The sequence below is a fragment of the Mus musculus genome, chromosome 12 (assembly GCF_000001635.26).
Source record: "Mus musculus strain C57BL/6J chromosome 12, GRCm38.p6 C57BL/6J".
NCBI lineage: Eukaryota > Metazoa > Chordata > Mammalia > Rodentia > Muridae > Mus > Mus musculus.
In genome coordinates this window covers 17,530,720-17,556,900 of record NC_000078.6, presented here as the reverse complement: position 1 = coordinate 17,556,900, position 26,181 = coordinate 17,530,720, and the positions used below count along the sequence as shown (strand labels likewise).

At 47.9% G+C, this 26,181-nt stretch overlaps 1 protein-coding gene and 1 non-coding gene across 3 annotated transcripts; both read right to left on the bottom strand.

Moving 5' to 3' along the window:
* Nucleotides 1-5,398: 5,398 nt before the first annotated feature.
* Odc1 (ornithine decarboxylase, structural 1) lies at nt 5,399-12,093 on the bottom strand. 2 transcript variants are annotated; one of them, XM_017314990.2, is made up of 12 exons: nt 11,733-12,093; nt 9,708-9,805; nt 9,501-9,615; nt 9,095-9,268; nt 8,779-8,951; nt 8,458-8,592; nt 8,275-8,356; nt 8,031-8,114; nt 7,315-7,477; nt 7,121-7,233; nt 6,824-7,038; nt 5,399-6,294 (listed from the first exon to the last, which is right to left on the bottom strand). In XM_017314990.2, the coding sequence occupies exons 3-12, from the start codon at nt 9,600-9,602 to the stop codon at nt 6,150-6,152; spliced, it is 1,386 nt and encodes a 461-aa protein (XP_017170479.1). In that variant the 5' UTR covers nt 9,603-9,615; nt 9,708-9,805; nt 11,733-12,093; the 3' UTR covers nt 5,399-6,149. The 2 variants fall into 2 exon arrangements, with proteins under 2 accessions (XP_017170479.1, NP_038642.2); NM_013614.2 differs by having other exon boundaries at nt 9,501-9,618; nt 11,733-12,028.
* On the bottom strand, nt 10,620-10,755 carry Gm22748. Its single transcript, XR_003950330.1, has one exon. It is a non-coding gene; the product is annotated as a small nucleolar RNA SNORA42/SNORA80 family (small nucleolar RNA).
* Nucleotides 12,094-26,181: the final 14,088 nt, after the last annotated feature.

Below are 26,181 nucleotides of genomic sequence, written 5' to 3'. Positions count from 1 at the left end.
TGCATGCATGTGGTGCACAGGCAGATGCAAGCAACGCACGTAAATAAATATAAATAAATCTGGTTGTTTGTTTGCTTGTTTGTTTGTTTGTTTGTTTGTTTTCTAGACAGTAAGGCAGCCTTCACTGATGTCTTCTTGGCTAAAGTTAGCTGTGTAAGCATGATGACCTGCGTTCAGAACTCAGCACTCACGGAAAACATGGCCTCGAATATCCTGATAACACCCAGCATTGTGGAGGGCAGAGGCCGGAGGATCTGTGGGGCTGGTTGGCTGCCTGCCTAACTGTAGATTCATTGAGAAATCCTATTTCAAAGGGATAAAGCTGTAAGTGATAGCTTCGAGTATTCAATGTGTTTTGCAGCCCAAAGTTCCAAACAATTCCACAAGCTCTCTGCACCCCCCACACCCCACCAACGTGGTCAGATCTGTCATAGCAATACCTCACTCTGTGCTGCAGAATTCTGCTCTAGTTTGCTTTCTGTTGCTGTGATAAGCACCATGATCAAAAGCAACTCAGGGCAGAAAGGGTTTATTTCTTCTTACAGTTTATAATCCATCATGTAGAGGATTGAGAAGAGGAACCTGAGGCCTGAGCACCTAAGGAAATCTGCTTACTGGCTTATGCCTCGTGTTTTTCTCACCTTGCAGGACCACCTTTGCTGGAGTGGTACCACACACATTGGGTTGGGGCCTCCTGTATCAAACATTAATCTAGAAAATGCCACACAGACATGCCCAGTAGCCAATCTGATGAAGGCATTTTCTGTTGAGGTTCCCTCTGCCTGATGACCACAGCTTGTGTCAGGGGGGCAGAAAACTAACCAGCACAATGAATGTGACGGATGACAAAGTGAATGGAGGATGGGAGAGATGAGTAGGAGTGTTAATCTGTTGATTCCCTAACTGGTTGTGTGGCATAGAATCAGTACAGGTGAAGCCTAGAGAACCCTCGGATCATCAGCTCTGTAATTCAGAGACCCAGAGCCAACAGTGATTCCAGTACAAACAAGCCTGAAGGCAAGTGAAGGCTAGTGTTCATCTCAAGATAAGGGGCAAATTCTACACACACACCCCCCCCCCACACACACACACCATGTGCACCATTGTAGTGATTTGTCTTATTCCAGTATTCAGGAACCTGAGGCAGGAGAATTGTTAGAAGTTTGAGGCCCAGGCTGGCCATATAAGTACCAGGCCTGCCAGGGCTACTGTGTACTTACTGAGTTACTCCATGCATAAAATCAACCTGGAGCCAGGTGGTGGCAGTGGTGGCACACACCTTTAATCCCAGCACTCAGGAGGCCAAGGCAGGCAGATCTCTGAGTGCGAGGCTAGCCTGGTCTACAGAGTGAGCTACACAGAAAACAAAACAAAACAAAACGACACCCTTTCAACAACAAGCAATCTAAAGAAAAAATTAAGAAGGCAAACACAGGTTACAGCTCCTTCTGTACAGATTAAGACATGGATCTGAGGGTCCTCGCAGACCCTGCCCTGTCAGGAACGCATTAAATCTATGTGGTTCCTCAGTCTACTTGTGCCTAGGAGAAAGGGGAGGGGAGTGCCCCCAAAGATGGTGGCTGCATTCCAAGAAACACAGCTCACAATCGAGGAAAGGACCCCAGAATGAGCACTCTCACCTATACAGCAGAGGCTCCTGACAGGCTCGCTCTCCTTCTGGAAGCAGACTCTTGTGAAGGGGGGTGGGGGGAAGAGGAGGAGGGGAGGAGGAGGAGAGGAAGAGGAGAAGGAAAGGGAGATGAGAGGGAGGCGGAGCCTCCTAAGAGCCTCTTGGTCCTGCTCTCTTGCCTCTGGAATCCCAGAACCTCTGCTGTCCTATGCAGGCACCTGGGGAAGGATACAGTTCTAGTGGTTGCATGGTGTCCTTTATGATATAGATTGACCTGTAGTTTACCTTTCCAAGCAAGGCTTCTTGTGCCCTGACTCAAAAGCACCGGACTACAAACAAGATCTCCAGTTTTCTGTGAGACTCAGGTGCAAGTTTGATGGGCTGTGAACGAGTCACATGACTCAGGCCAGGCCTCTGTCCTCCGTGGGAGCTGTTTGTCCAGAAAGCTGGGTTCTGAACAGCCCAGTGTGATGCCCTGGGTACCACAAGGTTCTGGCTTCTGCAGGGATGTGGATGAAAGGAGAGGGTCAGGTACTGGGGATGGGAGTGGACGGTTGGTGTGGGCTGGACCATGCAGAGGAGAGCCTAAGTGGGCTCTGCTTCTGGCTCAGAGCCAATTAGCAGAGACAGCTATGCGGAGACACACAATTGCTAGACCCTATTCTTAGGGCACATGGGACAGGTAGGCCAGATCTGCATGTACAAATATAATGTGGGCACAGGAGTAGGCCTGGGATACTTCAGGAAGCCATGGCTACAGGCTTTACCCACTGAAGGGACAGGCAGAGAGAGAGCGAAACAGAGGCTGAAGACGACCCACTGGAGATCCCTGGAAGTCCTACTGAGACAGGGATGAGGGTTGGGGGAATCTGGAGAGGGACCAAGTCTGCTTGGAGTCTTCTTTCAGAGTGGAGCTTGGCCCCTAGCCAACGAGCCACACCTTAAACACTAGATGCTGCTGCCCCCTGGTGGCCGTGACCAGCACCGTCCGAGGCTGCGCAGCTAAGAAGTTGAGTCTTGAGAGCCTGGCTTTCTGTCTCCGGTGCCCGTTGCCCGTTGACTCATAAGGATGCTGAGGCCCACAGAAGCCAGGGCCAGGATCCTGGTGCTTAAGACTCAGAAGCCCCGTCAAGCTGCCGAGTTAAATGAGATAAACCACAAATAATGTTTCTTAATAGGTTCCAAGTAATATCTTAAAACTTACTTGCCAAATGTGGCCTCTCTGCCTATAAATCAAAGAGCTGAACATGCACAGCTGCCAAGGCAGGTTGGAAACAGGAGGGAACAGGCCACATCACAGGCAGCCCCGGCTTTAGCATCCCAGCTACCTAGTAGAGGCACACTCCTGCCCAGATACTCAGCCCAGCTTCCTAGGCCTTCTCCCAACGGGTTGTCAAGCATGGCGGCCTAGCGGGTTTCACCTAAGAAACACTTTAGGTCAGCTGAACAGTGGTGGTGGACACCTTTAACGCCAGCACTAGGGAGGTAGGGGCAGGTGGATCTGAATTTGAGGTCAGCCTGGCCTACATAAAACCCTTCTCTCACAACCAGCAGCAATGTTTTAGGTGTGTGGCTAGGGATATCCTAGCTATTCATTTTTCTGTAGCTGTGACAGAACACTGGCCAAAAGCAACCTGAGAGAGGAAAGGTTTGCCTGTCTTGTCACTGATGGGTTATTCCCGCCTCCTCCCCCCCCCCCCCCGTGAAATGTGCCAATTCAGACCAGAGTCGATTATATTAAAGGCAGGTTTATTGGAAGCCACTCTCAGAGGGGGAAGAGAAGGGGAGAGATAGAGAGAGGGGGGAGGAGGGAGAGGGAGAGGGAGAACACACAAAATATCTGGATTATAGAAGAGCCTCTCTTGGGAAAGGGCAGCCCAGCCCCTGGGCTGCAAAGTTCAGGGTTGGGGGCAGTGTATGCCAGGTAGGAACCTGGAGGTCAGGTCTGCTTTGATATGTAAAATGTGTGCCTCCACTTAATACTGGGCTTTGCAATCCCCACCTAGGGGCAAGTCCTAGAGGTACTCTGACTCACTCCCACTGTAGATAAGGCATCGAGAGGTACTCTGTGCCTAGCAAGGATAGGGCCATCTCAGCTGGGTCTGTCCGGCTCCAGGCTCTCAATCCAGGGCTGTTCCAGGGCAAGTGCTCTGGGCTGCCCCTGCCTGCTGCTGTTTGGGCAGGGAATGAACCAGAGAAGGACAAAGTTTCAGGGGCTAGTGAGATGGTCCAGTGAGAAAAGTGCTTGCCTTGTAAGCATGAGGTCTCAAGTTTGATCTCAGCACACACATACAAACCAGGTGGCAGGAGACTGTAAGGGGGTGGCCTCTGGAGGAGACAGAGGATCTCTAGCTTGGTGGCCACTAGTGTGTTGGAGGTAGATCACTGGGGCTTGTGGGCTGCCAGCCTAGCTCCAGGTTCAACTTCTTTCAAGGGACTTCAAATGACACAAGACATCTGATAAGTCTCCTCTGGCACTGCCCACCCCTCTCCTGATATATCACATATACATAAACTGGAGGTATTCAAGGAAGAGATCAGAGATCAGTCTCTGGCTTCCACACAAGTACGTAGAAGCACCCATACAAGCATACACATATATACATATGCCAAAAAAATACTGTCGCTGGGTGCAATGTTAACACTCATGAGACTGAGGCAGCTGGAGGATGATAAACTCAAGGTCAGAGCTGGATCCTGCTGACTTTCTTTAGAACTTAGTTTTTGAGAGCTAAGTCAAAGCAGCCTCCCTGGCCTGTCTGAGCATGCCTGTCTTCCAGAACTCAACTCCTTTCATGGCAAGAAACGCACAGGCTTTAGTCTGCTAGGCAACCACTCCATCAGGGCTGAGGAACTCTGCCTTTGCCAGTCAGACAGATGAAAAAGAATGGTTTCTTCAGGTCAAAAACTTTTGTTTAAAAAAAAACCAAAAATCTATTTGGAGGCTGGAGAGATGGCTCAGTGGTTAAGTGTACTGGCTGCTCTTGTGGGGGACCCATGTTCTGGAACTCCCCCCCCCCCAATCTGATGTCCTCTCTGGGCTCCTCAGGCAAAACCCACATGGTACATACACACATGTAGACACACATCAATTTGAGGGCAGCATGATCTACAAAACAAATTCTAGGCCAGCATATTGGGGCCCTACTTCAAAATAGCAAAAACTGAGTTGTACTTTCCTGTGAATTCCATGCTGGCTTCTAGCCATTTCAGTTTGAGCCTTTAGATTGGAACTTAGTCTTTAGAAAATGTATTGCTGCCAGGAGCTGGAGACCTGGTTTCCCCAGCTATACAAACTACCAATAACCAAGGCCTGGGGTGGGAGCCTTCAACCCTATAACATTTCCACCTGAGCCTACTGGCACAGCATAGGACACAGCAGCTTCACTTCAGATCTTCCAACTCCAGCCACTATTTGTGGCTCCCAAGAAAGTTCTTAGCAAATAAAGCCCCGTGCCTGGGAAAGGAAACCCTGGAGAGGAAGCAGCTGTTGAGGTGCAGGTAGTTCAACCTTCAGATCCACAGGCAGTGAGTCTCTCCATGACAGGTCAGCAGTTTTACTCAGCCACTTCTGCTTGAAATAGAGCCTATATGTAGCCCACACTGGTGTCTCCCAGTGCTGGGATCACAGGATATGACTGCCCTTCCTCCTGACCTACAGGTTTTCAATGCTAACTAGTTTAAGAGTCTGGCATACTTTGGGGAGGCAATAGGTGTGTGTGTAAACTATAATCTAAAAGGTCAGGGTAAAGATTTACAACACAGTAGTTGCTGTTGTTGAATTTATTACAGGAAGTTGACTGCCGATGTTGTATGATACTCCCAACTGTTACTAGGTGGTGATGCAATTGGGAGTCAAGGGTTGAGGGAACAGTCAGGGTTTCTGCAGGCAAGGACTTCAGATGACCTCCCTAGGAAGTGGCCATGCCAACCGGTCACTAGGCAGGTGACATTCCTCACCAACAGACTCTGGGCAACAAAGTTCTCAGCCAACTGCACACTTGGGATGGGCTAAGCAGACTGATGCTGTACAGAGAGGGCACAGCCTTGTGCCATCCACCTCTCCTCTGTGCTATGCGGGGCTAGCCCAACCTTCAGATCCACAGGCAGTGGGTCTCTCCATGACACAGCAGCCTGTGCAGATGTTGGTGCCTTCTTTAAGGATACTTGCAAACATTCCCTGATGCCCAGTTATTTCAAGATACTTTATTTTCACAATGGGTCACAACATAAGCTTCTGGCCCATTCTGCCAATGTACAAGCTACAAACGCTTGCTCAGCAGCTGAGGGGCACACGTTAGTATCATGTCTGAAAAGTGAATAAAAATCCATGTAATACAAATATTCAAAGTTTCCATAGGAACACAGTAAGTGTGACCCCCCATCTCCTAGCCTTCCATACTGCATTGGTGCCAACCCTACTCTCACAAAGACATCCCAAACTAGCAGTAAGTTAAATGGTCCCCCCAAATGCCTTAACACAAGCTAAACTTGCAGGCAAGAGCTACAAGAATGGCATCTACACATTGATCCTAGCAGAAGCACAGGCTGCAGGGTGACGGTCCATCCCGCTCTCCTGGGCACAAGACATGGGCAGCGTGCCATCATCCTGCTCCTCCACCTCCGGCGGGAAGCCATGGCTCTGGATCTGCTTCATGAGTTGCCTGAAAACAAAGAGGTACATATATTCAAAACCCAAGTGTCTCCAAATTTGGGCAGCCTCCCAAGAGGTCTCCTGAGACCTCACCCTTGTCACTACATCACCAGGAAACAACCCAATGCACCACAGGTCACAAATGCCAGCTGAATACTTTAGTTGCATTAATTAACATTTTAGTTGCAAAGGATCTAATTGCTTTTAGTTCTAAGACCTTTCCTAGTATAAGAATCTGTAAGCAAACAGTATTATTGGAGAACTCCCTTCCATTTATCTGTATTTAGATCAAGGTACAAAAATAATTTCTTATATCAAAAAGACAAAAACCAAAGTACAAGTTCAGTCCTTTTCTTGAGACAGGCAAGCAAGTTATTATTCTATCAAGGCCCTCACTCAAGTGATCCCTCCCCTTCAGCACATATTGTTTTCCCCATAGTATGTGTGTATGTATGCACCAGGGATAGAACCAGGGATAGCTTCTGGCTCCTGGTTGGCAAATATTCCACCACCAAACAAGCAAAACCAATCTCACTCACCACATTGGCCGTGACATTACATAGTAGATGTTTGGCCTCTGGAACCCATTGAAAGTAGAAGCAGCAGCAACAGTGTATGCACCCATGTTCTCAAACAGCATCCAATCACCCACATGCATTTCAGGCAGGTTACAGCGCTCCACGATCCGATCAAGGCCATCACATGTTGGTCCCCAGATGCTGGATGAGTAATACTTCTCGTCTGGCTTGGGTCTCTGAATGAAGAAGACATTGTTCTTTAATAGCCCCGAATCCTGTCCACCATTCTCACTGCTAAAGAGCATGCTCAGAACTTACCTTCTGCAGCAGGGCCTTCACATGGGCATGATCATAAAGAATGCAGTTAAATGATCCATATACTCCATCATTCACATAATACATGAAGGTTTGTTCATTTGACTCATCTTCATCTAGAAAAACAGATCACCCTAATTACCACCCAGCATATCAACTTCCAGTTACCCTACATGACTCACCCTGCCACCACATACCGTCAGAGCCGGGCTGCTCCTTCCACACGGTTTTTTTGGCAATGATGTTGACTGCAAGCGTGAAAGCTGATGCGACATAGTATCTGCCTGGCTCAGCTATGATTCTCACTCCAGAGTCTGATGGGAAGTACTTGTCCAGAGCTGGGTTGATTACACTGGTGATCTAAGAGGGAGAGAAGGGAGCAGCCATGTTATGCAGTGTGTAAGGAACAGGACATGACCCAGCAGGTCTGTCACCAGGCAACACCAACACCCCTCTCCCTGGAAACCAGTCTGCACACCATTGCCTATTCCCCTCTCAATTGTTCCAACACATTATGAATATTTTTATTAAACAGCACAAAATAAATTACAAAAGAGGGACAAACGCTGAAATAATTCTGTTAACAAATAATGCATGCCAAGATAAACCTCCTTCCACCCTGCCTAGCTCACATAATTGTACAAATATAACACAAGCACTAAACAATGGCTTCATTTCCTAGGAGACATTAAAAATATATGGGAGACAGGGATGACAGTACAAACTGAGACAGAACTGAAGTTCAGGGAGTTCAGGGCCAGCCTAGGCTACCGTACACCAGTCAATGGGATTGCAGCGCCAGGCCACTTGTTTGTTTGGCACCTTTTAATATCAGTAAAAACACCAAAATGGAACCTACTAGATATAAAATACCCTCTGTAGGTCATTAATTAATAATGAATGCTGTAATTACCTCTTCAAATTTAAGCTTTGTATCTTCAGATCCAGGAAAGCCACCACCAATATCAAGCAGATGCATGCTGAAACCAACTTCTGTCTAGAACCAAGAAAATTCAAGTCAAATTGCCAGAGTTTAAATGCACACGACAGATGGGTTTAAAATCTGTCATGCAGAAGGCTTCCCCAAGAGACAAAGTCTAGACTCTAATTATCTCAGACAGCCCCTCCCTCCCCTTGAACAAGTCCCGTGTACTCACTGCCATGTCAAACACACAGCGGGCATCCGACACTGCCTGAACGAAGGTCTCAGGATCAGTACATCCACTGCCCACATGGAAGCTGAAATACAAACAGGAAGCTGGTCTTTCACTAGTTCTCAGGAAGAGAAAGGGCCTTAAAATTTCATGTCTCAGCCTGTAATGACATCACTGAGATCTCACCTCACACCAATGACGTCAATATTTAGCTCTTTTGCCCGTTCCAAGAGAAGCCTGCTGGTTTTGAGTGTGGCACCAAACTTAACACTGAGGCGACAGACAGCTTTGGAATCATCAGTGGCAATCCGTAGAACCAACCTAGGTGGAAGTACACTGTGTAAGTGCTCTATAATGCTCATCCGCTCAGGAGCCTACGTGTAGGTGCTGCTGCTTGTCTGACACAGGGTTTAGCCTAGTTCTACTATGTATAGGAATAAATAAATGAACCAAGATATGAGTCTGCCCAACAAGGCCCGGCCTTTTGTGCTCTATCAGAAGACTCACTTTGCCTTTGGATGTGCTCTGGCGACTTTCATCAATTCAATTTCACTGTCAAAAGTCATCATCTGGACTCCGTTACTGGCAGCATACTTGATTTGAGAGACTTGTTTACAAGGATTTGCATAGATAACCCTCTCTGCAGGCACCCCAAGCCCCTGCACCAACTGTATTTCAGTCTGAAAGAGAAGAGCAGTGTTGGGCTCTATACAGACCAAGTCTGACAAACAAAAGCACATGAAGTTGTCATGTGCACCTCAGCTTATTAATAACACTTATTAACACAACTGATGCCTCCTTGGGGCGGGGTGAGCAGTCTTACCTTGCTTGCACAGTCAAATCCTGTCCCAATGGCAGCTAGGGTGCTCACTATGGCTCTGCTATCGTTACACTTGACTGCGTAAAAGGGAGTGACGCGGGGAAGAGCTTTTAGCCACCTCAGATGCTTCTTTAGAATGTCTCCGAGGTCCGCAACATAGAACGCATCCTTATCGTCCTGGAATGAGAACAGGTTCAGGGACCTCATTAGCTGTCCAGCAGCTGGCCACACTGAAAACCCTTTTCCCTTCCTTAATCAAATTCTATCCCTGTTAGCAGTCACTGACATGGCATGACCAACCACTAGACAGTCCACAGTCACATTCTAGATTCTCTGGCAAGACAGGCTCATGTATGGTGCTAGGAGCTCTCAGCAGAGTTGCGGCCTTCCGTGGGCTTCCCGTACTTACAGAGGAAGAGACTTCATTGATTTTTTGGTCCAGAATGTCCTTAGCAGTAAAGCCTTCATCAAGGATGTGGCAGTCAAACTCGTCCTTAGTAAAGCTGCTCATGGTTCTCGATGTGCTTCTGAAACAGGGGAAGCCGCAAGTGAGCGGGAACACACTCAAAGTCGTAGCAATGCTCCAGCACAAATCCACAAGTAAACCGATACTTACACAGGGAACCTGGAGATGGAATCAAATTATCACCAGCTCCTCACAAGGTCGACTTAGCCAAGAACTCTGAATGCTGCCTTCTTGGAGTGGTGGAAACACTAGTGAATAGAAACACAAGATGTGATCTCCCTTGGAATCTTACCATTAAAGGTTACACGCTGCAACCATACACCAGAGTAAACAGGTGAAATAAAGTAGCCAGTACAGGAAGAACTGTGGGTGGGAATCCCAGGGCCTAGGTGAATAGACACCACCCTCCCCAAACAGATTCCACTGTTCAAAACTGAATGCCACAACTCTATACATATGGGACATCTCTCCAAAACAGAATGTGTCTCAGAAGCATATCTGCATACAGCCCATTAACTCTGGCAATATTACTGTATTACATGGCTTCATTTCTGAGCCGTTCCAGGTCTTCAGAAACTTCAAATGGCATTACAGTAACTACATGCAGCCCTGAAAATATCTTATTCCTTCCCACTTTGTTATGCTGAATGATCTTAAGTGAATACAGTCATTATCATCTATCTAGAGCACTCAAACTCAGTGAACAATCCATCAAAATTTTCCATAAGGAACTTTCATGCAGTACTAGCATTAAAACAAAACAAAACAAAACAAAACAAAAACCCAAACTCTTCAAATCAACAGGATATTGTTAGTTACTATTATGAGACACCAGTATCCCAAAGCCTATATTGCCTAACAAAATGAGCACTTCTGGGATCCTGACTGTCCTCAAATGCCTTCTAATATCCACTTAGTTATGGATAATAACCATATGGAAGGCATTTTTGGTCAACTTTATGACTAACAAAAATAAGCAAGGTCACCACTCTTAATAAAAGCTTCTGTCTGGGCCTTATGAAATGGACAACAGCAAGTGGCCAAGTAAAACTCGTTTTTTTCCGTTGTGTGACCCACTTCAGTGCCTGCAGCCTACAGGCACGGAGGCTGGGCAATGGTTAGGAGCCACAATTTGCTCTAGCATGGGACACTATGAGAGGCCCACGGGGAAGAGCCTGCCATAAATCCAAATCCATGCATGGTTAAACATGTTAAGCCTTAATTTAACGAGACTTTTGGCAATGTCAACTTCCGTTAGCTGCCTAAACCTCTCCTAAGTTAAGACTAGAGAAGAGAGCCAGCCAACTCGTTGTATATCATTTACAACTGATGAATGGGCTTTGGCAGTAACTTTGTAATTTTAGGTCTTAAGTATTTTCCAGGCAACCTTCCGGTTTAAACACGAAAAGCTTTGAGATACTGTTTTGCCTTTCTGTAGCTTTGCCTAAATAATATAATAGATAAGATCTGAAAGAAAAATGTTACTAACACATTTTGGTATGGGAAGTAGCTAAATCGTGTCAGACAATTAGCACAAGAAGGTAACTCTGGAAGATATAAGCCAATTAAAACAGAAAAGAATTCCAATCAGTCAAAGTCTGCCCGATCTTAGGTTTGAATAAAACAAACCACTACATTCTTTGTCCTCTCCCAGACATTCCTGACAGGCTCTGCCCCCCACACTTTTTCCAGTTATTGAGGATTCTGAGTAGGGTTTCCGGGACAGCCGGGAACCCGTTTTCCCCTAAACCACTAAGTCATTCAAGGAGTTCTAATTCCAAGTCACAGCTGGTGGGTATTCATTAGCAGTGACTCCCAGACTAAATTTGGTCTACCAACTTCCACTCCGGGTCATCGCCTCTGCTCTGTACACGTAGTGAAACTAAAGAAAGCAGCAGGAAACTAACTGCAGGACCGCTGCTCGCGGCCGCGCTCCCCTGCACCTGCCGCGGGCTTGCCCTCCATCATCACCCGGGCAAGTGGAGCGCTGAGTCCGGCTGACGCGAAGAGGGCTCCCATGGGGGGATCCGAGGGCTTGCAGCCGAGGTCCAGGAGCAGCTGCCTTCAGGGCGGCGGCTCGCAAGGTCACCGGTCCCGGGCCACGTGTCCCCTGCCGGCGGCCGCAGTCCGGGCCTCGCGACACGTGGCCGCACATCCCTCCCGCGTCCCGCTCACCTCACAGCACGGTGGCCCGGCTGGCCTGACCCATGGAGGCGCCGCCGCCAAACCCCGAGGAGCGCCCGTCCGTCCGTCCGTCCGCCCGCCGCCGCCGCCCCGTCAGCCGCCTCGTCGAGCCCGCCGCAGACGCCGACCGGAGGTGGCGCCGAGCTGCTGGCTGAGGGCGGCCGGCGGTGGCGGCTGCAGGGACTGACAAAGCCCGACGGTGCGACGCGCCGCTACTTATACGCCGAGCACGTCGTCATGGAGACGCACCAGCTCAAACCAGCCGCGATCGGTTCCGGCCGGGAGGCGCGGGGGAGGGGCGGGGACTCCGTGGCGGCCAACCCGGGTCCCGGCGCCGGAGGCGGGGGACGCGGGCCGGGCGCGTCAGTGGGGCGGGGCGCAGCGCGTGCCCACCCACCCGCCCATACGCCCCGCGCTCCCCGCCGGGCCTCGTGTCGGACACGCCCTGCGGCAGGCCTGCGCACGCGCACCACATCACCAGTCCTGGCTGCCAGCATGCCGCAGGGCCCTATGGGCAGCGGGCGGGAGTCGGCTGGTGCATGCGCACATGTACCTGGTCGCCAGTCTCTCGCCCCCTACCTCTCCGCCTAGGCACACAATCTCTTCCCCCTCTCCAGGTCCTAACGGCTGAACCCAGACCTGGAAGACTAGCAAAATTCTTCCTCGGCTTTCCATTCAGGGGGTGGTATTCCCTAGCGGGGCAGGCGTATCGCAGATGCAAGCGGAGGATGGATGGGCCGTGAGCTGTGCGCCGGCCACATAGACTAGACTTGGTGGCGCAGACTGACCCTGCATCACGACCCTGTATGCCTAAGCCTGAAAGCTTGCTGAGAGACAAGCCCGCGGAGGCTGACCCGGCCACTCCGTGTTATGTTGGTGGCTTCCAACTAGATGTTAGGCATCAGTTGCATGCTAAGTACGCCTTCTATCTAAGCAAGGGTCGTATTGAAAGGCGTGTTAGGGACAAGGTAAGAGGTGGTGGACAGCCACCAGCTGTCTCTCTTATTCTGTCTTTCAGGGTAGCTACAACTTTGAGAAGCCTGAATGCGAACAGAGTCTGGGCAGTAAATTTGTATCCACCAAAGTTACATTGTTAAAGAACAAGTGGGACTGACTTACATATTCAGTATTGGAAAAACACACGAACACTACAATTTGTTACTATGTATACTATGTATACGATGTTAATGGTTTGTTAATTCTCAGTTAAAACCCCTCTCCCAGCCCAGACGTTGAGATACCATAGCAGTACCAAAAAACTAACTTGAATCACAGCAAAGGAAAAAACTTGAAGCTTTTCAAGGGCCTGAGCAGGGCCAGATGACCCACACCTTTAATCCCAGTACTCAGGCAGAGGCAGGCTTTTGTTTATTTGTTTTTTGTTTGGTTTGGGTGGTTTGTTTTTGAGACCTGGCCTCTCAGTTTAGCCCTGGCTTTAGTGGAACTCTACCTGCCTCTGCCTCAAGAATGCTGGGATTAAAGGTATGTTCCTTCTCTGACCAGCTAAATCTCTTAAGTTTGAGACCAGTATAGTCTACAAAGAGTTCCAGACCAACCACGGCTACATAGTGAGACCCTATCACAAAACAAAGTCAAACAAACAAACCCCACTGGCTTTTCTCCAGAGGTCCCTAGAGAAAATCCACAACCCAGCTCCACTCCCAAACTGTTGTGCAGTTTTGTGCAAGCCTTGGTCTCATGTACCCAAGGGTCTTTTACAACCACAAAGTCCTGGGAGGAAAAACCTTAGTACACACTTCCAAGCCTGGGTCATAGTCCATAGATATTTGTTGAATGAGTGAATGAAAGAACGAGTGATTCACTTCTCCCTGAATCATGGCTTCTGCAGAAAGAAACAAGAGCCACAAAAGCATCAAGCAAGCTGTCCATACAACGATGGGATGGGCATTTCACTCTTCTCTTGGGCACCCTGCTCTTCCTTAGTTTTATATAATCCTGGAGCAGTCACAAGGTACCATGCAGAGCAGGAGAAGGGTATGGGATCCCCTCCTAACAACCCTTTTCTTCCCCAAGGACCAGATTAGCTGTTTTGACCAGTCAAAGAACATACAGCCCCAAGCGTTCAATTAGCATCTTTATCTCTGTGATGGGAGATAATCATAGTGTTTTAGTTTTGGAAACCTTACCTGGGAAGAAGAGCGCAGGTCTTGGTCAGGAAGACCAGGAGACCATTCCAAATTATAAACTACTCTGGCTCTATCACAACTGCCTATGTATGTATGGCACCAACCCACCCACATTCCAATTCCTGCCCAAACCCTCGGGAGGTGGTGTCTTGTACATGATCCAGCTGACTGTCAGGGTGGGGACAGAAGGTAGGGAAGGAGGGGCCCATTTCCTGGGGTAGTGGCCCTGCTAGCTGGTGGTAGACAGGCTCCAGCATGGAGAGGTCCCCAAAGCCGGTCTGAAAGCAGCTGAGCTTGAGTCATAAGACTCAACTACTAACCTGCATTCAAGAAGACAGACCAGTGGTGACTAAACCCAGGCTTAGTCAAACGAGTGGCATTACTGATATTATTTTCACCGGTTCCTCCCTTTCCCTACCCATCTTCCTTAAGAGAAAATCAACAAAGGCTAGGCTACCACTCAACACAAGAGTGCTTGCCCCTTTCTCCCTAGGGGCAATTTGAGGCCCCAAGTTCCATTGCCATTGTCTCTCCAAAGTAAAGCGATGAGACCTTATAAAATGCCAATGTCCAGAATGTTATCCTGACATGCAGTGAGGTGTTTGTGCTAGATTGTGCAGAGGCACCGAAGGATGGATGAAACCAGTGTAGATGCTGCTATTAGCGGTGTTCTCAGTTACTGTCTTATATTCTGGGGCTGTCTCTGACTTTCTTAGGGACTCTCAGCACTTGCCCATGGTAAAATCCTGAATCTCACGCCCCTCCTTGGAGGTGCAAGCTCAGTGTCTACAAGTAGTGATGGTTGGGCCAAGTTCTAAGAGCTCTAACTTTATTTTTTAAGACAGCATCTCATGGAGCTCAGGTCCCTGTGTAGCAGAGCAGAGCCTTGAATGGCTACTGCCTCCACCTCCCAAGTACATGGGGTAGTTACAAATGTAAAGAGGGCCCCTTATGGGAAAAGAATTACATCGCATAAAGGAATAACCAGCAATTGTATACAAATCCATTTACTTGGTATTGGCAAAGTCAAGACAGGGCTTTCATTCATCCATTGGTTCATCCCCTCCTAACAACTCCTTTTTTTCCCCAAGGATGAGATTAGCTGTCGTGACCCATCCGAAAATGTGCAGCCTGAAGCATTGTTTGTTTGTTTGCTTGCTTGCTTGTTTGTTTTAGATAAGGTCTCATTGTTGTATGTGTGGCTGGCCAGGAATCTGCTATATAGATAAGCTACCTGGAACTCACAGAGAGTATGCCTCAGTATGCCTCAGCGGGTATTGAAAGCATGGGCCATCACACCTGGCTTCAAGATAGACTCTTAAAAGAGGAAGAGAGGAGGAGGAATCCGTATCCAAAGTCATATCTGTCTTCTAGGAAAAGAACAGACTAGCCAGACATGGTAGCACACACCTTCAATCCTAGTGCTTGGGAGGCAGAGGCAGGTTCAAGGCTGGCCTGGTCTACAAAGCTGGGCTTTGTACAGCCAGGACTGCTCACACTGAGAAACCCTGTCTTGGAAAGAAAGAAAGAAAGAAAGAAAGAAAGAAAGAAAGAAAGAAAGAAAGAAAGAAAGAAAGAAAGAAAGAAAGAAAGAAAGAAAGAAAGAAAGAGAGAGAGAGAGAGAGAGAGAGAGAGAAAGAGAGAAAGAGAAAGAAAGAAAGAGGGAGGGAAGGAAGAAAGAAAGAAAGAAAGAAAGAAAGAAAGAAAGAAAGAAAGAAAGAAAGAAAGAAGGAAGGAAGGAAGGAAGGAAGGAAGGAAGGAAGGAAGGAAGGAAAGAAGGAAAGAAAGGAAGAGAGCAGACTAAAGTGAGATTCCTAATATTAGGCCACATAAGGAAATTAGCACCTGCCTTGCTAAAGGTGCACAACTCAAGATACCTGGGCAATGGAGAGCAGTCACCAGACAAGTCACATCTGGATATTTGACCCAAAATAGTGTTCCACTGCTGTAACTCACCAATGCTAGACTTGCCCTGAAATTGTGTTGAGTGTCTCCAAAGAGCTAACCCTCCCTCCGAGGCAGAAAGTGTGCCACCTCCACTGATAATCCAAATAATGTGCCCAAGGCAGGGAAGGCAGCTTCCAGGTTGTTCTGAGCAATGGTGGCATCATCAGAAGTGATGGCATTGCTCCAGAGGATCTCTTCTAAGCATCAGACACCCATGTGTACAAGTCTCGGTATTTTTATTATGAAGAGTGAAGTTACATCATGACCCTACCTTACCCAGCCCTGGTAGAGCTTACTGGGATGGGACCAGACAGCAAGCCCAGTAGTGGAAACTGGGACAGGACTTTCCCAAGCCCAGCAGGCTCAGGGGCAGGTCAGTGGCCACACAGGACGTGGCAGTGAAGTAACCCCTGTCCTGAGGTTCATTTTAGTGGCATCTGTGGTTTCTGTGGGAGCAACTGGCTGCTAAGAACTCCCTCCTTATTGTGTATTTTCTAGAATTGGAGACACAAGAATCCGAGTATTTATCTTTGGGTAGTGTGCTCATTCTGCATGTCTGTTGAGTTCCTGTATATAAGAGACAACACTGGTAGGACCAGGTTCCTGAGGGTCTGCCAGGGGCCACTAGAAGGATCAGCTTCTGATTCTTAAAGAAAATGGCATGGTTGCTCTTTTTTTTTTTCTTCCTTCCAAGTGCCTGGTGATAGTCACAAAGCACATTTCTGCTGGGTTTTGCTCTTGTCACTTTTTTTTTTTGGCTGGAGCCACACCTTTGTGGCCCCACCTCTGGGAAGCCCCAGCGCTGACAAGCTTCCCTCCTCCTTTTGTGGTAGGGAACAGTGTCTGGCTGGCCCTTGCACAATGAAAGCTTCAGGAAGGTAAGCACTTTTCCTGGAGACGGTATGCCTGTCAATTTCCTGGCAAGTTGTGGTCAAGAACACCTTGAGGGGCTTCTAGGAAGAGAATCCACATGCGAATGTATCAGCGCAGGGAGGGGCTGTGCTGCGTGACTGGACAAGAAGAGTCTAAGCAGGACCTCCACCTGATGCTCTGTACTTCTATGCCAGGCCCTGTCAGGCCCCAAGGAGAAAGAGAGGAGCCAAGACAGTCCATTCTTTTTTCAAATTTAATTTCATCTATTGCTGTTGTTGTTGTCATTGTCGTCGTCATTGTTGGGTGTGCACGTGCGTGAGCTACAGTGCGCATGTGAGGTCAGAGGACAACCTGCAGCAGTGGGGTTACTCTTTCTACCATATGGGTCCCAGGGATCAAACTCAGGCTGTCATTTTTGGTGACGTGCACCTCTACCCATTGAGCCATTTTACCAACTCCAGAAATCCCATTCTTGAGTAGTTCATGTTCAGAAGGGAGGTCTAGCTTAGGGCTTTCGCTTTGTTGTGTAAGTCACCAGGGACAGTGGCTATAGGGACCCAAAGGCAGAGACATCAGAAATAACAAAGAGAAGATGTGCTGGGCTTAGAGGCATTTAAACAAAGCTGGGATGAGTTGAAAGGGTCCAGGGCAAAACCAAGCCATTTGAGCACAGAGACCTGGCCATGCAAACTCTCCTTAGGGAGAGGGTTGCAGGCTGTGGGTACATGGGCAGCAGCTCCCATTCTAGCCTCGCCTCCTTTCTCATGGCCTCAGCTAGAGAGTGTGGAAGGCAAGAGACCCACTAACTACATAAAGCCAGAAAATCTCTCCTTATAGTGTTTTATGCCTGGATTACCCAGGGTCCAAGAAGACAGTTTGGTGGAGGGGTGAACAGGAAACCACATGGTTGCAGATAAAGGTTAGTCCCTAGGCAGGTGATAAGAGGGAGTCCCTCCGGGGCTGTGTCGCCCTGGGCTCACAGGTGGGAATTGGGCTCACAGCCTCAGTTGAGGGCGCTAGAACCTCCTTGGGGAGAAGGGGAGAAGAATCCAGGGACAGAAGAGACCTGGAGGGTAAGGGGAACGTGAGAGCTGCCAGACTAAGGACGGGCTCTCCCCGTTCCCAAAGGCACATCCAAATCTTGCTAGCCATTTCCCTGTACTTTGTAAGAGTTTCAGTGAGCCCCTGAGGACTTTCCATATTGGCTTGAGCTATATGAAAACTCAAACAAAGCCTGGTTGTCTCTCATTTCCTTCTCAAACACTGAAAGGTGGGGAGGAGGGGTCTTTTTTATACCATGGAAAACTCACTGCTTAGGGGCTGGAGAGATGGAGCAGCAGTTGAAAGCTTATACTGCTCCAGCAGATGACCCATATTCAGTTCTGAGCACCCGCATGGAGGCTCCCACCTACCTCCCACCACCACATTAGTTTCAGGGGATCTAATGTCCTCTGGCCTACACAAGCATCTCCACATACATACTGCATATAAACTCATGCAGGCACACGTATCCATAGAAGTAAAAGATAATTCCTTTAAGAAGAAAAAGTAGAGAAAAAAGAAGACCCACTGCTGTCTCCAGTCCCACCCCTCCACTACAGCTTTCTTTCTTGCCAAGAATAATGATCCCCTGTTCCTACTCAGTGTGCTGTCCCAACTTGTCCCACAGACTCCCTTCCAGCACACCCCTCCACTCTCCACAGACAGCAGGCATCTGCAGGCAAGTGGTCTTCCAGTTCTTTTCGGCAGTACCTAGGAGTCTGCAGGTGAGAGGTAACCAGGCAAGACCTTTTTGGAGGACTGGACAGGAGGTGATGGGGCAGAATCAGCTACAACTCCTCAGTGAGCAACCATTTGTAATGTCTCAAGACTGGGTGCACACCCTAATATCAAAGTTCTCCTCTTATCTGTGCCTCTCTCATGGCTATACCTCAATATCAAACTGGGTTGGGACTGCCTGACAGGCTTGCGATAGGCCATGTCCTGCAGCAGGAAGAGCCCAGGCTACAGCTGAGAATGGAGGCAAGACCAGGAAAGGCAAGCAGCATAGGGGAATGGGTTCTGCTTGGTGGCTTTGGGCCGCCTAGCCAGCTCCATCAGGAAGTGAAGGCTTCCCTCCTCCTGTGCAGGCTCCTGACTCTCTTGGACACCAGAGACCCTGTCAAAGGCCATGTGAGACCTCATTGCATCAACCGATGCAGTGTTCACCTTCTGCAGGGACACTGGTGGATGGAACCCTTGGTCTCCTCATTTGATGTCAGGTTACCCAGGTGTCCTGCTCACAGCAAGCTGCCACCCCAAGTCTAACCATCTAACACGTGAATGGGACACCTCAAGTAAATAACCCTATGCCAGCCAATCACGTACAGTGGGCACCAGATCTTCCCCCCAGGTATCCTGATTCTCCAAATCCAACCACATGCACATGGCTGCTTGCCCCAAGTGAGCTCTGGAGTAATTTGTTACACAGCTATGCAACTGAAAGAAGCAGCTTGGACCCGTTTTGGTTTTGTTTGTTTGTTTGTTTTTGGTTTTTCAAGACAGGGTTTCTCTGTGTAGCTCAGGCTGGCCTGGAACTCACTCTGTAGACCAGGCTGGCCTTGAACTCAGAAGTCCGCCTGCCTCTGCCTCCCAAGTGCTGGGATTAAAGGCGTGCGCCACCACTGCCCATCTTGGACCTGTTTTGCTTTGTTTTGTTTTTTGTTTTGAGATTCTCCATATAGCCCTAGCTGGTCCTGAAAATCAGTTATGTAGACCAGACTGGCCTCAAACTCAGAGATCAAGCTGCCTCTGTCTCTCTGAACAGAGCTGGGATGAAAGATATCCTGCTTTCCCTATCAACTGCCCCCAAGTTCAATTTCATTATCTCTAAAGGGGAAGTAACCTGGGATAGTCATGACCACATAAGATGGCTTATACAGTGTTAACATTCTGTCTCAGCTCCACTCCACACTTACCTGGCTCCCACACACACACCCCTCCCACACACACACAGAGTTACCTGGCAACAGCCACGTAGGCCTGACCTACTATAAAAGGGACTGCTTGTCCCCTCCTCTGTCTCTTGCCTTCTTACTCCCTCTGTCCCATAGCCCTTCCCCCCTCCCCCACCCCCACACTCATGGCCGGCCTCTACTCCTCTACTTCTCTACTCTCTCTGCCTTTCTCTGCTTCTACTATATTCTTGACTCCCCTCCCCACGCCCTGAATAAACTCTAGTCTATACTATACCATCCATGTGGCTGGTCCCTCAGGGGGAAGGGATGTTTTGGCATGGGCCCACAGAGACACAACCTCCCCCTCCCCATACCTTACCACACCTCCATAGAACATAACCCCCTTTATCTTTTCATAAACACATCATACAGAGCTATACATTTGTCCACTATATACACTTATTTACACATTTTTTTTGTTTTTTGTTTTTTTTTTTTTTTTTTTTCAAGACAGGGTTTCTCTGCATAGCCCTGGCTGTCCTGGAACTCACTCTGTAGACCAGGCTGGCCTTGAATTTAGAAATTCACCTGTCTCTGCCTCCCAAGTGCTGGGATTAAAGGCGTGCACCACCATGCCCGGCTTACAGATTTTTTAAATGTGGTGCTGGAGATCAAACCTAGGGCCTTTCACCTGCTAAGCATATATTTCTACTAAGTATGGCAGTAGGCATAGTCTCCCAGCCTGATATGGGCTTTTAAAACCTCAGAGCCCACCCTAGTGACACACTTCCTAAAAAAAAAAAAAAAAAAAAAAAAAAGACCACACCCGTTAATTCTTCTAACCTTATCAAAGTGTTCCATTCTTTGGTGACTAAGAATTTAAATATATGAGCCTATGGGGTCCATTCTTATTCAAACCACCTCAGATAGTTTAGTAGTTAAGCAGTCAATACTACTATTTGCTCTCACCAAGGACTCAGGCTTGGTTCCCAGACCCTGCATGGTGGCTCATAACCATCTATAACTCGGGGGCTAGAGAGATGGCTCAGTGGTTAAGATCTCTGGCTGCTCTTTCAGGGGTCCTGAGTTCAATTCCCAGCAACCACATGATGGCTCACAACCATCTGTAATGGGATCTGATGCCCTCTTCTGGTGTGTCTGAAGACAGAGACAGTGTACTCACAAAATTAAAATAATAAATCTTTTTTTAAAAAAATCTGTAACTCCAGTTCCAGAGGATCTGATATTCTCTTCTGGGTACCAGGCATACATGTTATACCATGTACATATATCAGGCATGGTGTATGCGCACATATACCATATACATATACCAATGAAGGCATGGGTTGTCCACGGGCTGGACTCCAAGGTGGAGTGGCCAACACTTAGAGACTGTCAATGCTAAACTAGAAAAACCCTGGATGAGCCTGGGTGAGCTGGTCAGCTGCTGAAAGACTAAAGCCCAGAAGATACCCAGGGCAAAGCCTGGAGATCAGGGCCTGGCTGTGGAACTAGGAGACCTCAACAATAATTTTGGTGCAGAATCCTTTATGAAGGCTCAAGTCATGCAAATGTGAGGTTCCATGCACACCTTTAAAACTCCCTCATAACCACAGGCATTGTGTAGAACAAAGAAGCGTTCTCTCAAGGAGGGCTATTTTATCAGCGCCATTGTTTAGGGTTGACAGGCATGATGATAATAACAAGCAGGGGAACTCTTGAGTCCAGCTTGTGATCTACAGACAATGCCCTTCCTTATTGCAGGTAGCATCCACCGTCCCGCCCTTCCTGAACCACGGCTCCTGGCCCAGGGCTGGTGGCCAGGAAGCACCAAAGTAAGTTTGGCATGGTTTGTGGTGCAGCTTAGGGAAGTCTCTGCACCTCTCTGAGTCTGGGGCCTCTTGTGGAGTTGTTGATGGATTTGGCTGAACTTCAGAGTGCCAAGCTCAAGCTTTGCCCCAGGTAGAATCTCAACTCCCTTCCCTGTACCTGCTTCTCTACCCACAGGGTGCTACAGTTGGAATACCTTGCCCTTAGGTCTCTGAGGCTTGACATAGGCCTTGTATCAAAGGCATAGAGCCCCAGAATCTCTGTCTCTATCTTCCTTGGGATCTCATGCTCTTAACCATGCCCAAGACCATTGCCTGGTCTCTGCTTCTCTGATGAGTTTGAGTCTTGGCATGTAGGTAGGTGTACTGCCATCAATTCATGCGGTGAGATGATAGCACTATTCTTGGTGGTAATGTTCTCTCCTCCCTGCACCCACCAAGCTCTTGGTAAAATACACAGAGATGCACACCTTCATACTTCACATCCCATTCTATACAGAATGACCAAAGGTAGAACTAAGTCCCTGATGACATTTAAGTGTGGTATAGATCCCAATACAAAGCTTACACTCTCCTGGTTTGGCTAACAAGTCTCAGGTTACCCTCCTCTTTCATCTCCTGACCTCCATCCCCTTGTTTGCACCCTATCACCCATGTGTTTCTTTCCAGGACATACCTGCCTGAACCCAGGCTTGAGCTGCACACCAAGCTCAGTGATTCTGGAAGGCCAGCTGCCAGTGTTACATGGAGCAAGTGTGAGTCCCATGGCTTTAATGCCAACAAGAGCCAGAAATATTCAGAGATGCTTCTGGCCAGGCACAGAGCACAGGAAAGGAGTGTGTGCCTGCGTGTGTGGATGGGGAGCATGAATGGTCCGGGTCCTTTAAAATATATTTCTTGGAGCTAGAGAATCAGCTTAGGTCCTTTGCAAAGGACTTGAGTTTGGTTCCGCATCATTCAAATCAGGTGGCTTACCATTATCTGTAACTCCAGTTCCAATGGATCCAACACCCTCTTCCAGCCTCCATGGGTACCTGCACTCACAAACACATACCCATCTACAGTCACACATGCATACCCTTAATTTTAAAAATGAAGCCATATGTGATGGCACACAACTTCAGTCCCAGCACTTGGGAGACAGAGCTAGGAGGATCTATAGAGCAAAAGCTACCTACTGAGACCCTACTTCAAAAATCAAAACAAAAAAAAATCAATTAATAAATTTTAAAATGTATTTGCTCAGGTTGTTGGGCTATGATAGTGACTTTCTCGGGAGAGGTTGTTTAATGAATATAATCTGGACAAGGTATCAAAAACCAAAAGATGCCAGTCCTCCCTTCTGGTGACCCTGCTTCTTAAGATGTTTGTATGAAAAGCACTTTTGAACTCTTGAGTCCTCTTGCTAGCTCAAGCTTACTTTAGGACTCTGCCCTAAAGGATACCCGCTAGGTTTTGTTGCTTTTAAATTTTGGAGATAGGGCATTGCTATGTAGCCCAGACTCTAATTCTTATCTTCTGCCTCTACCTCCCAATTACAGGGATTACAGGTGTACACCACCATATCTGGCCTGAAAGACATGAAATTTTATGAAAGACACATAAAATTATTTGTTTGAAGATATGGTTTATAATAGTCAGACATCAGGAATACTTCAAATAACCAACAAGAATGACATGAGCAAATGATTCTATAGCCAGGGGCAGAAGTGGTATCTGGTGTGTGTTGGGGTGGGGGTGGAGGGGTAGTAATGAGGTCTTGCTTACATATTGTGGATCATCTGGAACTTGTGGCAATCCCTCTGTTCTAGCCTCTTCTCGTATGACATTTCAAACACATGTCACTCACCATGCCCTGCTTTATTTAGTTGTCTTCTTCTTCTCCTCCTCCTCCTCCTCCTTCTTCTCCTCCTCCTTTTCCTTCTCCTCCTCCTCCTCCTTATCCTCCTCCTCCCCCTCCCTCTCCTCCTCCTCCTCCTTCTTCTTCCTCTTCCTCTTCTTCTTCTCCTCCTCCTCCTCCTCCTCCTCCTCCTCCTCCTCCCCCTCTTCCTCCTCCTCCTCCTCCTCCTCCTCCTCCTCCTCCTCCTCCTCCTCCTCCTCCTCCTCCTCCTCCTCCTCCTCCTTCTCCTTCTTATTGTTAAGACAAGGTCTACAAAGCCCTGGATAGCCTAGAACTCAATACAGACCAGGCTGGCCTCAAATTCACAGATATCCACCTTCCACTATCTTCTGAGTGTTGGTACTAAATACCCACCCTGGGATAGGTGCCATCTTTATTTTATTTTCAAAGTAACTGAATGAAGGGCCTCCTCCAGACCTCAGGGTGAATTTTGATAGTTCATTGCTACAAGGAAACAAGTGCTTCCTTCCTATCTTTGGCGCCTCTTTGCACACACTTACAATTGTTACTTGTTTACTTTTCTGCTTCTCTGAAGCAAAAAACCTTCCTTTCATTGCTGTGTGGCTGCAGCCAAGATTGTTAGTAAATGTCTTTAGAAGCTTAACATAAATAACATAATGGCCATTTTAGGTGCATTGTGATTTAAGGGTTTTTTGGTTTTTTTTTTTTTTTTTTTTTTTTCCTGTTTGCTTTTGAAATAAAGTCTAGTGCATCCCAGGCTAGCCGCCAACTACCTGAGGCTGACCTTACTTCTCCTGGCTTTACAGCCCCCCTCCAGCGCTGGGGTCATAGGGATGCCCAGTTTTATTTGGGGCTGGGGATTGAACCTAAAGCTCTATTGGTGTTAAACAAGCACTCTCTGTGTGTTTATATTTTAGTGTGTATGTTTGTGTGTATATATGCACACACGCTTGCACACCCATGTATCTACATGTAGGCAGACATTTCAGCCTGACCATCAAAGTTTAATACCCAAGACACACATGTGAAAGGCGAGAACTGACTTCTACAACTTGTCCCCTGACCTCCATGGTGTACCATGGCATGGACTTGCCCTTCCTTCCTGACAAAATAAATAAATAAATGTAAAGACATTTGAAAACAATTTATTTATAATTTATAACATGTACATCTGTAGCTGTGCCCAGCTGGCGAGTGCTGTGTTGAAGAGTACAAGTTCCAACCAAACTATAAACACTGCCACCAGCCTCGTACAGAGCAACCTATCCTAAGAGACTTGCATTTTTAGTACAACGGAGGTTCATGGAGGCTGTGAGACCTTTCCATTCTACCCTTCAAGAACTATGTTCTCGGGACAGGACTCTGGGCTGGGACCAAGTATTCTTTAGGAAGTCTGTTGGCTCAGCACTTCAGGAGCGAGTGGGAACTGTTTGCTGCCACAGTGGTGCACCTGTTCTATGGCCTCCTCGGGAAGAAACTACCTCTAGAGCCATTCATGGTCAGCCTCTAAGAGCCATCTGCCGGGAGCGTTAGGGGCTGCTTCTAGAAACTTAGCAGGAATTTGACATTGGGCCAGGACATGGATGTAAGCTCAGGCAGAAATCTGATTTGGGGCTAGAACAAAAAAGAAGGCCCAAGGCAAGAGTATGACTTTGGGCTTTGTCAGGGAAGTAGGCACAGATATCTTGGTCATCCTGATAAAGCCCCTAGAAACAGAATCATAGGATTTTGCTTATTGCCTTGCTTGTTCCTTAACCTAGAAGTGACCTTATTACTCGCATGTAATTAAAATGGGATAAAAGCAGACTGGGAAAAAAATAAACCCACCTCAGTATCAGAACTGGCTAGGGTCATGCTACAGTGTTGTCTAATTGTCTTTTTCATTTCCTTTTTTCCTTTCTTTCTTTTTCCCTTCCTTTCTTTCTTTCCTTTCTTTCTTTCTTTCTTTCTTTCTTTCTTTCTTTCTTTTTTTTTTTTTTTTTGAGACAGGGTTTCTCTGTATATCCCTGACTGTCCTGGAACTCACTCTGTAGACCAGGCTGGCCTCAAACTCAGAAATCTGCCTGCCCCTGCCTCCCAAGTGCTGGGACTAAAGGTGTGCACCACCACTGCCCAAGTCTTTTTCTTTTTAATCCTTGCTCCTGCCCCGGAGAACCTATTGACTGACTGAGCTGCCTTAGCCAGCCACCGATGACATAATTTTAACTTGAAAACCACCTTTTCATGGACAAAGGTAATTCTTCCTTCTCGTAAAACCAAACCCCTAATTACACCGCATTGACTCTTGGCTGCCATTAGCTTTTGGAAAGCACACGCTGACCTGCGTAAGGCCTGGAAAAGTTGCTGAGCTTCGGAGCTAAAGGCAAAGGGGAGGTTCATGTGACACTTACATCGCTGTGAAGTCACCAGTGGACAACTCCCAGTGGCATCACCAAGGCCTCCACACACAGACCAGCCTATGGCCCACTGTCCTGCAAGTAGAGGTGCCTTGAGACCCCATTGCTACATGCACCTAGTCTGAGGAAGTGACAGCCAGTCTGAGGAAGTGAGAATTACCACGGCCAGAGCAGTGATGAGTGTGTGTGTGTGTGTGTGTGTGTGTGTGTGTGTGTGTGTGTGTGTGTGTGTGCTGCAGGAGAGCATTCTGTGAGTTAGGAGACCTGGGGTCTAGCCTGTAGCTTGAGGGCAGAGCAGTGTTTTGAGTGCTTTGCAAACATCAGTTTTGTGAGCCACTGCCACGAACTGAGCCAGGAGCAAGACAGAGTCTTCTCGGATAGAGCAGACTTATCTTATTTTGGCATCATTTGGCTCTTTCTGCTGAATTCTCCACACTGCTTGCACAGGACA